Here is a 12,892-nt window from a genome sequence, read left to right as displayed (position 1 = left end):
TCTCTCTCTCCACAGTTTTATGACTTTATGTCAGGTCTTAAATACCTGGTAGAAACTGCCATGCAGTATTGAGAGAGTCTACCAGAACATAGAGCTTATCTTAGTTCAAAACTCCTAATCCCCGAAATGGGAGAACTAAACAAGATTTCTACTTTTTTAGAATGTGGGAATGGTCCATGGACACTTAAGGGACAGTTATGACGTTTCATTTGGTGATCTCATGAAGGACAGGAAACACACATAACTGTATCTCTTAAAGTGTACATTTCCCAGCTGTCAGGTTTACATCTAAATATTGTGAAACGTATGTGATTAAACATTAAACTATTTGTGAAAAGATGTAATGTGATGTTAACCTTCTAAATGAGAGTATGTTTTTCATATCAAGTTAACCAAATCAATGGCCACGCACACGTGAGCATAGACATTACGTTGGCGTCATGGAACCGCCCTTTTCTACTCCAGAGTATAAAACCACCCGTGACGAAATGTACATTTCACGCCAAAGAGACCCACGGTAAACCGGACGTCTCGAATAATTAAGAAGTCAGAGGACGCTGGGACAGAGGCTACAATTCTATAGGCCACAGAAACCATACAGCTGTTGTTTTGGCTACATGGCTGGAAATGGTTAAACTCTGAGACTATCGTTCACTACAGAAGAAGGAGCAAATTCTAGACGACACAAATTACTAGTTTGCAGCTAGAAACTACGTAAACCTAGAATTAGAATACCGACAGCCGCCGAAGCATCTATTCTGAGAACATTTCGGAATGGTACTCTGAAGTATCCATTCTAACCACCTACAACCACGAAAGACATGACTTCTGGGAAAGTTAACCAGAGACACTGATGAACCATACAGGATGATCAAGTGTTTTCAATGGAGAGACAACAACGACATACAGGCGTAAATATGTACATTTCAGTTTRTTTCAGAATGAGCGGCCGTTCATGTGCAAAGGATTAGCATTTCTATGATTAGAATTATCCACTGTGTGTAGTGAAWWCATTTTGTCTTTCCCGCTCTTTCTCGGTCCCCACCCCTTTCCTTTGTCTACCAAGCCATCATATCGGCTTAGCCCACTAGGGACGTTTCTATTGTTGTTYGTAACCAATATCTACTGTTTGTTTGTTATGTGTTTCTGTGCTTATTTAGTAAATAAATAATTAAGCCAATTTGTATATTGCTGATTCATTATGTAAACTAGGGTTTGTGCAGATAACCAATAATTTTATGACGTTTGGAATGAGACTAATGAGGTAAAAATTWATAATTCATTAATAGAAGACTAATTCACCAGGTATTAAAATATCTGAAGAGTTATATTTGGAAATGTTTTACTTTGTAATCGCAACACTTTCCGTGGTGCCCCGACTTCCTAGTTAATTCATGTTTACATGGTTAGTTTAATCACGTAATAATTAAACCTATAATTAAAACGATTTGATAAAATAAGTCTTCACATTTAATGATAGTCACAGCCTGAATTCAAAATGGATTAAAAAATATGTTTTCGCTCACCGATCTACACATAATACCCTATAATGACAAAGTGAAAACATGTTTTTGAAAAAAAAAAAACACTGTTGGCCTCATAGTGAAATCCCTGAGCGATTTCCTTCGTCTCCGGCAACTAATTTAGGAAGGACGCCTTTATCTTTGTTGTGACTGGATGTATTTAATAACGWCAACATGCTRAAAGGGATATTCAATGTCTGCTTTTATTTTTTMGATCCATCTATCAATAGGGGGCCTTTGCAWGGCATAGGAAAACCTCCCTGGTCTTTGTGGTTGAATCTGTGTTTGAAATGTACTGCTCGATTGAGGGCCCTTACAGATAATTGTATGTGTGGGGTACATATATGCAACTTATTATGTGACTTGTTAAGCACATTTTTACTCATTTAGGCTTGCCACAACAAAGGGGTTAAATACCTATTGACTCAACATTTCAGCGTTACATTCTTTATTAATTTGTTTCAATTTCGAAAGCATAATTCCACTTTGACATTATGGGGTATTGTGTGTACACTTAGTAAAAGGGTTTCTAAAGGGTTCTTTGACTGTCCCCATAGGAGAACCATTTTTGGTTCCAGGTGAAATTATTTTGGGTTCCATGTAGAGCCCTCTGTGGAAAGGGTTCTACCTGGAACCAAAAAGGGTTCTTCAAAGGGTTCTCCTATGGGGACAGCCGAAGAACCCTTTTAGGTTCTAGATAGCACATTTGTTTTTAGAGTGTAGACCAGTAACAAACTATCTCTATTTAATCCATTTTAAATTCAGACTGTATAACACAACAAATTATGGAAAAAGTCATGGGTTGTGAATGCTTTCTGAAGGCACTGTACGTTGGCTTTGCGTGTATTGATAGTGCATTTTTGTTGTACGTGTCTCTGTCTGTGTGTGCACAAGCCTACGGTGAGGTTACATAAGATGTGGGTATTACGCTGCGTTTCTGCACTATTTCAGCGCTTGCGTCAGCCGTGAGAATGGGATTGAATCAATAGGAGCGCATGRCTTGGAGATAGCTACTGAGACAGAATATGGTGAAACATAGATTATGCCTTTTGCTGGTGTTTACTTTTGTTCGCTAGCTAGCTGTTCTTCTGCCCCACAGCCCAACGCCCAAATGACAGACAGCAGGGGATGTCAGGTTTGACCTTGTTGACCTTTAGCGTTGGCATGTGGAGTCTCGTTTGACCCCTGAACACGACCCTCCGCGACCTCTGCCCTGGGTCTATTTTGCGAGTGATTTATGTCCCACTGTGCGAAGAGCGAGGGTGGCAGGGAGAAGGGGTCGATCGAGGAGGATGAAAGCTTGTAATACACTTAGAAAAAAAGGTTATTAAAGGGTTCTTCGGCTGTCCCCATAGCAGAACCCTTTTGGGTCCAGGTAGAACTATATTAGAACAAGCAAAAGGGTTCTACCTGGAATCAAAAAGTGTTCTTCAAAGGGTTCTCCATGGAGACAGCCGAAGAACCATTTTAGGTTCTAGATAGCATCTTTTTTTCTAAGAGTTTACACACTTCGGAAATAGAGCAATCATCCTGAATTAAACACACCTCACAAAGTGAAAATACACAGAGCAGGTAACCGAACGAATTGGTTATAGTTTTTCTGTTAGACTAACTTCTCTAGGTGGGTTGATAATGAATGCTGAGATTTTGCTCCTTGAAAGTCTATTGGTTTGATGAATTGAAAGGAAATGGGAGCAGAGGTAAAGAGGATACTACCCAAGGCACTATTTATGTGCTCTGCCAGACCTCTTTCGCTTTCCCTTTTACTTCCTCCTCTCTGTAAATGTACCTCCCTCCATCTCTCTACTCTCTCACTCTCTTTTTTGCCCCCTCCTCTCTCTGACCTCTCTCTGACCTCTCACTCCCCCCAACTATCTCTTCTTTTTTTCAATTCAATTTAAGGAGATTTATTGGCATGAGAAACATATGTTTACATTGCCAAAGCAAGTGAAATGGATAATAAACAAAAGTGAAATAAACAACACAAAATTAACAGTAAACTTTACTCTCACAACAGTTCCAAAAGAATAACGACATTTCAAATGTCATATTATGTCTATATACAGTGTTGTAATGATGTGCAAATAGTTAAAGTATGAAAAGGGAAAGTAAATAAACATAAATATAGTGGTGTTTGTGCTTCACTGGTTGCCCTTTTCTTGTGGCAACAGGTCACATATCTTGCTGCTGTGATTGCACACTGTGGTATTTCACCCAACAGATATGGGAGTTTATCAAAATTTGATTTCTTTTCAAATTCTTTGTGGGTCTGTGTAATCTGAGCGAAATATGTGTCTCTAATATGGTCATACTTTTGACAGGAGGTTAGGAAGTGCAGCTCAGTTTCCACCTCATTTTGTGGGCAGTGTGCACATAGCCTGTCTTCTCTTGAGAGCCAGGTCTGCCTTCGGCAGCCTTTCTCAATAGCAAGGCTATGCTCACTGATTCTGTACATAGTCAAAGATTTCCTTAATTGTGGGTCAGTCACAGTGGTCAGGTATTCTGCCACTGTGTACTCTCTGTTTAGGGCCAAATTGCATTCTAGTTTGCTGTTTTTTTGTAAATTCTTTCCAATGTGCCAAGTAATTATCTTTTGGTTGTGTCTAATTGTGTTGCTGTCCTGGGGCTCTGTGGGGTCTGTTTCTGTTTGTGAACAGAGCCCCAGGACCAGCTCTCACTCACTCACTCACTCCCCCCCCCCCCCCCCCCTCCTTTCTCTCTACCCCCTGGCCTTCAATACCTTTCTTTCTATCCCCCCCTATCCCTCCCCTCGTCTCTCAATCTCCAATTGAGAGTGAAAGGGAAATAAGAGAGGGGATCAGGCAGGGAGATGAGAAATCAATTAGGCACCACAAGGGCAAAGATGACATCATTACACATTCAGTCCCTCTGTGCAAAATGAGCCAATAGCTCGTGGTGTGATCAATAGCAATCAAGAGGTTGCTGTATGTGTGTGTTTGGGTACGTGCGTGGGTGTGATAGGTGTCATGGAGGAGAGATTGTGAGGATATAGTGGGGGTTTTTTCCACCTATTTCCCATTTTATTATTATTGTCTTTCAAATACATAATTTTTACAAGGTCCTTGATCAAGAAGTGACCCCCCCAACTTCCAGATTTGTGTCCTAGTTTAAGATGTACGTGACTGGGTTGGATAGAGAGGCAGAGTGGGATCCTCTATATGCTCCTCCAGCAGCCTATATATGGTAGCCAATTAGCATATAGAAGAGTTGGCTCCAATGATCCTATACTTTTGGCAAGGACACAGAGGCCAATGAGAATTCAACTAGCCAGTGCTAACTAGCTGCAAATGACACTGGGTCACATTCTTGTAAGTAGAGCTTTAAAAAACGATCCTAGTCTTATTAGCTGCAGTGGCTCGTGCTCGGTCAGCATCGCAACGATAATATGAGGAAGCAAGTTTGTAATAGCATGGATTTTCAACATGAACAGTTTTTTCTCGAGAGGGCTTCAAAACACGAGCCCATGAAAACAGATGTAATTATGTGAAGAAATTGTAATTGAAGAAACCGTGCACAAGTCGAATGTCGTTGCTGTAGCGACATGAAAGTGATGCTCAGTTCTATCACTGCACCGAACAGTACTCATTTTTTAAAGCTCTTTATCAATGTTAAATGTGGTGGTGCACCTGCCTACATGGAGTTTCTCAATGAAGACAAGTGTGTTCAAGAAATTGTCAAGTGTGTACTGGAAAATGTGTGTACTAGAAATCCACACACACAAAGCACCCGCATTGCATCTCTGTTTTCCGTCAATGCTTCGTCCTCATTGTGTGTGTGTGTGTGTGTGTGTGTGTGTGTGTGTGTGTGTGTGTGTGTGTGTGTGTGTGTGTGTTATATAGAAAGGGATGAACTGTTATCCTCACACAGTGTTTTGGTGGGCCCCTAAAAATTACACACGTGCACAGTGTCAGTGGTGACAGCTTGGTGGACATACACAGTGCATGCAGACCTGACACACACTCACATTAAGAAAGGGTCACTCACACACGTGCACACACATCCTGACATGGAGAAATGAGTTAACACACAGTCCAGCAGAAATAAAAACATGCACATCTTTTTAGATATTCTAACATACTCTTCCCTCTCTCTACAGTGCCCCCTCAGATCGTTGTTCGACCCCGGGACCAGATCACAGCCCAGGGTCGCACCGTAACCTTCCTCTGTGGCACCAAGGGCAACCCTCCACCCGCTGTGTTCTGGCAGAAAGAAGGCAGCCAGGTAAGACACACGCCATGGAATATTGTATCAGGTCAGGTCACAGTTGTTCTGTATACACCAATATGACCACTCCACTGTGGAAACTGGTGTTCAGTCAGCATGGTTTTGGCACAAAATGGCTGCCATGGATACAGATAAGTAAAAAGTTGATGGTGGATAAAGTTACCACATAATATAAACCTCCTTATGAAAACTGGTACAATATAAACACAATTCATTGGTATCATTAAAACATGGTTTAAAAATTGCCATGCGACCACCAACCTGGTTCGATTCCAGGTTGTATCACAACCGTCCGTAATTGGGAGTCCCATAGGGCGGCGCACAACGTCGTTAGGGTTTGGCTGGGGTAGGCCGTCATTCTAAATAAGAATGTGTTCTTAACTGACTTGCCTAGTTAAATAAAGGTCATCCTAAGGAGAACCTTATCTAGTCTATCTGTCATGTTCTTGGCTCTGCTAGCGTTGAATGTTGCTATCAGGCTCTGCTTTCTCTCGGTTGAGCGCAGTCCCTGGGCAAGTCACACTGAGAAACACACACACTGAATGAATTGTTGGATAGTATTTCAACTCAGCAGCTATACTCTTCCTGGGGTCCACAAAAGATGGCGTATATGGTGTCATGTCTGATTAAATACTATCACACGCACACACACACACACACACACACACACACACACACACCACACACACACACACACACACACACACACACACACACCACACACACACACACACACACACACACACACACACACACACACAGGTGCATTTAGTGTCTGGTGTAATGTGCAATCCCCTTGATATATTACACTTTAAAGCAGATCTCACCAGGAGTGTATAGGCTCCTTAGGCATCGAAGAGAGTATGTGTGTGTGTGTCACTGTTAGAATCCAGAGGGTTCTGTGAAGCATCAACATGCTGAAAGGCCTGGTGGGAGTGTGTGCATGGGAGCCTGTAGCACCGCTCTTAGGGACAGATGAGGGGGAGAGATGGAGAGAGAGAGATGAAGAGGGCGAAGGTGGAAAGAGGGAGTGAGGGGTTGGTTGGTATAGCTAGAGAGTGGGAGATGTAGAAACAGAGAGTTGCCAATGAGAAAGAGGGTAGGGAATGGGACAAGTAGATGAAAGKAGAAGGAAAGAGTGAAGGATTATATGTGGGAGTACTGTATAGGAGGTGCAGAGAGAGAGAGGGAAAGAGGGAGGGAGAGAGAGAGTGCCCCCCTTTGTAGCCCTGCCAGGGCTGTGTTAGATAACACCAAACTGCCTGGCTCTAAATAGCACAAGACCCATGGAGAGCAGAACTGAGGGCTTCTCTTTGGTCTAACTGTCTCTGGGCAGCGAAATGATTCCCTCTATCCCTCTGTGCCCCTCTCCTCCCTCTTTCTATCCCTCCCTCTATTCCTCTGTGACCCTCTTCTCCCTCTATCCCTCCCTCTAAGCATCACTGTGGACCCCTCCCTTTCTCCCTCCTTCTCTGCCTCTCTCCATCACACACAATTATACCTTCACCCTTGACCTCTTACCACGGGCTCTCCACCGATCAACTCTAAGCCTCTTCGAGGACAGAGTCAAAGAGCATCGCACTCCTGGAACCCCGCAAAATACACATTGGAGGCAACGAAAACCACACACACATATAGTACCAGTCAAAAGTTTGGACACACCTACGCATTCAAGGGTTTTTCTTTATTTTTACAATTTTCTACATTGTAGAATAAGTGAAGACATCAAAACTATGAAATAACACATATGGAATCATGCAATAACCAAAAAAGTGTTAAACACTGAGATTCTTCAAAGTAGCCACCCTTTGCCTTAATGACAGCTTTGCGCACTCTTGGCATTCTCTCAACTAGCTTCATGAAGTAGTCACCTGGAATGCATTTCAATTAATAGGTGTGCATGGTTAAAAGTAAATTTGTGGAATTTCAGGTCAGTCAAGGTCAGTCAATCCGGAAATTTTAACGTGCAGTCGCAAAAACCATCAAGAGTGATGCTGAAACTGGCTCTCATGAGGACCGCCACAAGAAAGGAAGACCCAGAGTTACCTCTGCTGCAGAGGATAAGTTCATTAGAGTTACCAGCTTCAGAAATTGCAGCCCAAATAAATACACAGAGTTCAAGTAACAGACACATCTCAACATCAACTGTTCAGATGAGACTGCTTGAATCAGGACTTCGTGGTCGAATTCCTGCAAATAAACCACTACTAAAGGACACCAATAACAAGAAGAGACTTACTTGGGTTAAGAAACATGAGCAATGGACATTAAACCGGTGGAAATCTGTCCTTTGGTCTTTTGAGTCCAAATTTGAGATTTTTGGTTCCTACTTCTGTGTCTTTGTGAGAGACAGAGTAGGTAAATGAATGATCTCCGCATGTGTAGTTCCCACCGTGAAGCATGGAGGAGGAGGTGTGATGGTGATTTAGAATTCAAGGCACACTTAACCAGCATGGCTACCACAGCATTCTGCAACGATACACCATCCCATCTGGTTTGTGTTTAGTGGGACTATCATTTGTTTTTCTACAGGACAATTGCCCAACACACCTCCAAGCTGTGCAAGGGCTATTTGACAAAGAAGGAGAGTGATGGAGTGCTGCATCAGATGACCTGGCCTCCACAATCACCCGACCTCAACCCAATTGAGATGGTTTGGGATGAGTTGGACCACAGAGTGAAGGAAAAGCAGCCATCAAGTGCTCAGTATATGTGGGAACTCCTTCAAGACTGTTGGAAAAGCATTCCGGGTGAATCTGGTTGAGAGAATGCCAAGCGCGTGCAAAAGGTGGCTACTTTGAAGAATATAAAATATATTTTCAGTTGTTTAACACTTTTCCCCCCACTATTCTACAATGTAGAAAATTGTAAAAATAAAGAAAAACCCTTGAATGAGTAGGTGTGTCCAAACGTTTGACTGGTAGTGTATTTACACTGCATGCATGTAACAAACACACACACACACACACACATACAGTGCCTTCAGAAAGTATTCACACCCCTTGACTTTTTCCACATTTTGTTGTGTTACAGTCTGCATTTAAAATTGATTAATGAGAGTTTTTGTGTCACTGGCCTTCACACAATACCCCATAATGTCAAAATGGAATTATGTTTTTAGAAATGTTTACAAAATCATAAAAAATTAAAAGCTGAAATGTCTTGAGTCAACAAGTATTCAACCTCTTTGTTATGGCAAGACTAAATGAGTTCAGTATAAAACATTTGCTTGTCACATAATACTTTGCATGGACTCTCTCTGTGTGCCATAATAATGTTTAACATGATTTTTGAATGACTACATCATCTCTGTACCCCACACATACAATTATCTGTAAGGTCCCTCAGTCAAGCAGTGAATTTCAAACAAAGATTCAACCACAAAGACCAGGGAGGTTTTCCAATACCTCGCAAAGAAGGGCACTTATTTGTGGATCAGTAAAAATAAAAAAAGCAGACATTGAATATCCCTTTGAGCAAGGTGAAGTTATTAATTACACTTTAGATGGTGTATCAATACACCCAGTCACTACAAAGATACATGCGTTCTTCCTAACTCAGTTGCCGGAGAGGAAGGAAACCGCTCAGGGATTTCACCATGAGGCCAACGGTGACTTTAAAACAGTTAGAGTTTAATGGCTGTGATGGGAGAAAYCTGAGGATGGATCAACAACTTTTTAGTTACTCCACAATACTAACCTAAATGACAGAGTGAAAAGAAGGTAGCTTGTACATAAGACAAATATCTCATTCTTACAATGACCTGAGCAAATTACAGTAAAAAATTATATGCTTTACCTTTGCTGACCAGTTTCAGCCTACCAGTTGTGTGACATGGTGTTGTGATGTTTTATCCCCCCTGTGCTGACTGGTTTCAGCCTACCTGTTATGTGGTGTTGTGTCATTTCCTGCCTCCCCAGATCCTGCTGTTCCCCATCCAGGAAGCTGCCCAGTCCGGCCGATACTCTGTGTCTCTGAGCGGGGAGCTGACCATCACAGACGTCCTCAGTGAGGACTCGGGATACTACATCTGTCAGGCCATCTCTGTGGCCGGGAGCATCCTCACCAAGGCCCTGCTGGAGGTCGAGAGTGGTGAGTGTCTGTGGGAGGAACACAAACACAAACACACTCACAGATCTGTCGTAAATATATTGAAAAAGTGTTCAGGGACAGATGAATGTACACACAAATGATAGCACATAAACATTCAAGTGCAGATACACAAATATATCTGCTGTATATCAAGGTGCTCATACACACAAGTCAGGGACAGACACACACACACTCAGTCACAGCACATACACTGAGTGTACAAAGCATACATTTTTATTTTATTAATTTAACCTTTATTTAACTAGGCAAGTCCGTTAAGAACAAAATCTTATTTACAATGACGGCCTACCAAAAGGCCTCCTGCGGGGACGGGGGCTGGGATTTAAAAAATAAAAATAAAAAATASATATAGGACAAAACACACATCACGACAAGAGAGACAACACAACACAACACTACATGAAAAGAGACCTAAGACAACAACATAGCAAGGCAGCAACACATGACAACACAGCATGGTAGCAACACAACATGACAACAACATGGTAGCAACACAATATGGTAGCAGCACAAAACATGGTACAAATATTATTTGGCACAGACAACAGCACAAAGGGCAAGAAGGTAGACAACAGTACATCACGCAAATCAGCCATAACTGTCAGTAAGAGTGTCCATGATTGAGTCCTTGAATGAAGAGATTGAGATAAAACTGTCCATTATGAGMTTTTTTTTGCAGCTCGTTCCAGTCGCCAGCTGCAGCGATCTGAAAAGGTGCAACTCAATATTAGGAAAGTGTTCCTAATGTTTGGTATACTCAGTGTATCTACAGATAGCCCATAGATTCTAGGCAGATGTTTATGTTGACTTACCTCAAACGATTTGCTTTGGAACACAGAATGTGTAGAGGCAAAGGCATTGTGCTTCGGTGCATGTGAGGCTATACAGTACTGACTGTCTCGTTAAAGATTGGATTCCCACAGTGCCGTAAACACAAGTCATGCCAAAGCATCCAAAACAGCCTCAATGAGTGTGTGTGTCTGTGTGTGTGTTTCAGTTTGTGTGCCTTTGCGTGTGTGTGCCTTTGCGTGTGTGTGCCTTTTCGTGTGTGTGCCTTTGCGTGTGTGTGTGATTGCACACTAACCTCTAACGACAGAAACCTAGCATGAGTTTCTCTAGAGCAGTGGTTCCCAAACTTTTTATAGTCCCGTACCCCTTCAAACATTCAACCTCCAGCTGCATACCCCCTAGCACCAGGGTCAGCGCACTCTCAAATGTTATTTTTTGCCATCATTGTAAGCCTGCCACACACACACTATACAATACATTTATTAAACATAAGAATGAGTGTGAGTTTTTGTAAAAACCAGGCTCGTGGGAAGCGACAAAGTACCCTTATAGGACCAGGGCACAAATAATATAATAATAATCAATCATTTTATTTACTTTATTTAACCGTCTTACACAGTAAACCTTATTTGTTCATCGAAAATTGTGAATAACTCACCACAGGTTCATGAGAAGGGTGTGCTTGAAAGGATGCATAAAACTCTGCAATGTTGGGTTGTATTGAAGAGAGTCTCAGTCTTAAATTATTTTCCACACACAGTCTGTGCCTGTATTTAGTTTTCATGCTAGTGAGGGCTGAGAATCCACTCTCACATACTGTAGGTACGTGGTTACAAAGGGCATCAGTGTCTTAACAGCGCGATTTGCCAAGACAGGATACTCTGAGCGCAGCCCAATCCAGAAATCTGGCAGTGGCTCCTGATTAAATTCATTTTTCACAGAACCACTTGTTGCAATTTCGATGAGGCTCTCTTGTTCAGATATCAGTAAGTGGARTGGAGGCAGGGCATGAAAGGGATAACGAATCCAGTTGTTTGTGTCATCCGTTTCGGGAAAGTACCTGCATAATTGCTCACCCAACTCACTCAGGTGCTTCGCTATATCACATTTGACATTGTCCATAAGCTTGAGTTCATTTGCACACAAAAAATCATACAATGATGGAAAGACCTGTGTGTTGTCCTTGTTAATGCAGACAGAGAAGAGCTCCAACTTCWTAATCATAGCCTCAATTTTGTRCCGCACATTGAATATAGTTGCGGAGAGACACTGTAATCCTAGATTCAGATCATTCAGGCGACAAAAAGCATCACCCAGATAAGCCAGTCGTGTGAGAAACTAGTCATCTTGCAAGCGGTCAGACAAGTGAAAATTATGGTAAGTAAAGAAAACTTTAAGTTCGTCTCTCAATTAAAAACAATGTGTCAATACTTTGCCCCTTGATAACCAGTGCACTTCTGTATGTTGTAAAAGCGTTACATGGTCGCTGCCCAAATCATTGCATAGTGCAGAAAATACACAAGAGTTTTTTCAAATGTATTTTTATTTCACCTTTATTTAACCAGGTAGGCCAGTTGAGAACAAGTTCTCATTTACAACTGCGACCTGGTCAAGATAAAGCAAAGCAGTGTGACAAAAACTATACAGAGTTACACATGGGATAAACAATGTAACTCTCAGAAAAATCTGTATACAGTGTGTGCAAATGAAGTAAGGAGGTAAGGCAATAAATAGACCAATAGTGGCGAAGTAATTACAATTTAGAAATTTACACTGGAGTGATAGATGTTTACACTGGAGTGATAGATGATAGATGTGCAGGTAGACACTGGTGTGCAAAAGAGCAAAAAAACAAAAACAAATATGGTAATGAGTTAGGTAGTTGGTTGGATGGGCTATTTACAGATGTGCTGTGTAAGCTGCTCTGACAGCTGACGCTTAAAGTTAGTGAGGGAGAAATACAGTTGAAGTCGGAAGTTTACAWACACTTTGGTTGGAGTCATTAAAACTCGTTTTTCAACCACTCCACAAATTTCTTGTTAACAAACTATAGTTTTGGCAAGTCGGTTAGGACATCTACTTTGTGCATTGATACAAGTAATTTTCCCAACAATTGTTTACAGACAGATTATTTTCACTTATAATTCACTGTATTCACAATTCCAGTGGGTCAGAAGTTTACATACACTAAGTTGACTGTGCCTTTAAAACAGCTTGGAAAA

At 41.6% G+C, this 12,892-nt stretch overlaps 1 protein-coding gene across 7 annotated transcripts in view; it reads left to right on the top strand.

Annotated features, from left to right (window-relative positions):
• LOC111982075 (roundabout homolog 3-like) overlaps window positions 1-12,892 on the top strand; it is a 324,508-nt gene that overhangs the window by 278,752 nt on the left and 32,864 nt on the right. For all 7 annotated transcript variants that reach the window (XM_070449356.1, XM_024013621.2, XM_024013617.2 and 4 more), the window contains 2 exons: window positions 5,641-5,765; window positions 9,689-9,860. In XM_070449356.1, the coding sequence (XP_070305457.1) occupies window positions 5,641-5,765; window positions 9,689-9,860 (297 nt within the window). The remainder of the gene's footprint in view (window positions 1-5,640; window positions 5,766-9,688; window positions 9,861-12,892) is intronic.

Source organism: Salvelinus sp. IW2-2015, linkage group LG20 (assembly GCF_002910315.2).
Source record: "Salvelinus sp. IW2-2015 linkage group LG20, ASM291031v2, whole genome shotgun sequence".
Classification (NCBI taxonomy): domain Eukaryota; kingdom Metazoa; phylum Chordata; class Actinopteri; order Salmoniformes; family Salmonidae; genus Salvelinus; species Salvelinus sp. IW2-2015.
This window is presented reverse-complemented; position numbering and strand designations above follow the sequence as displayed.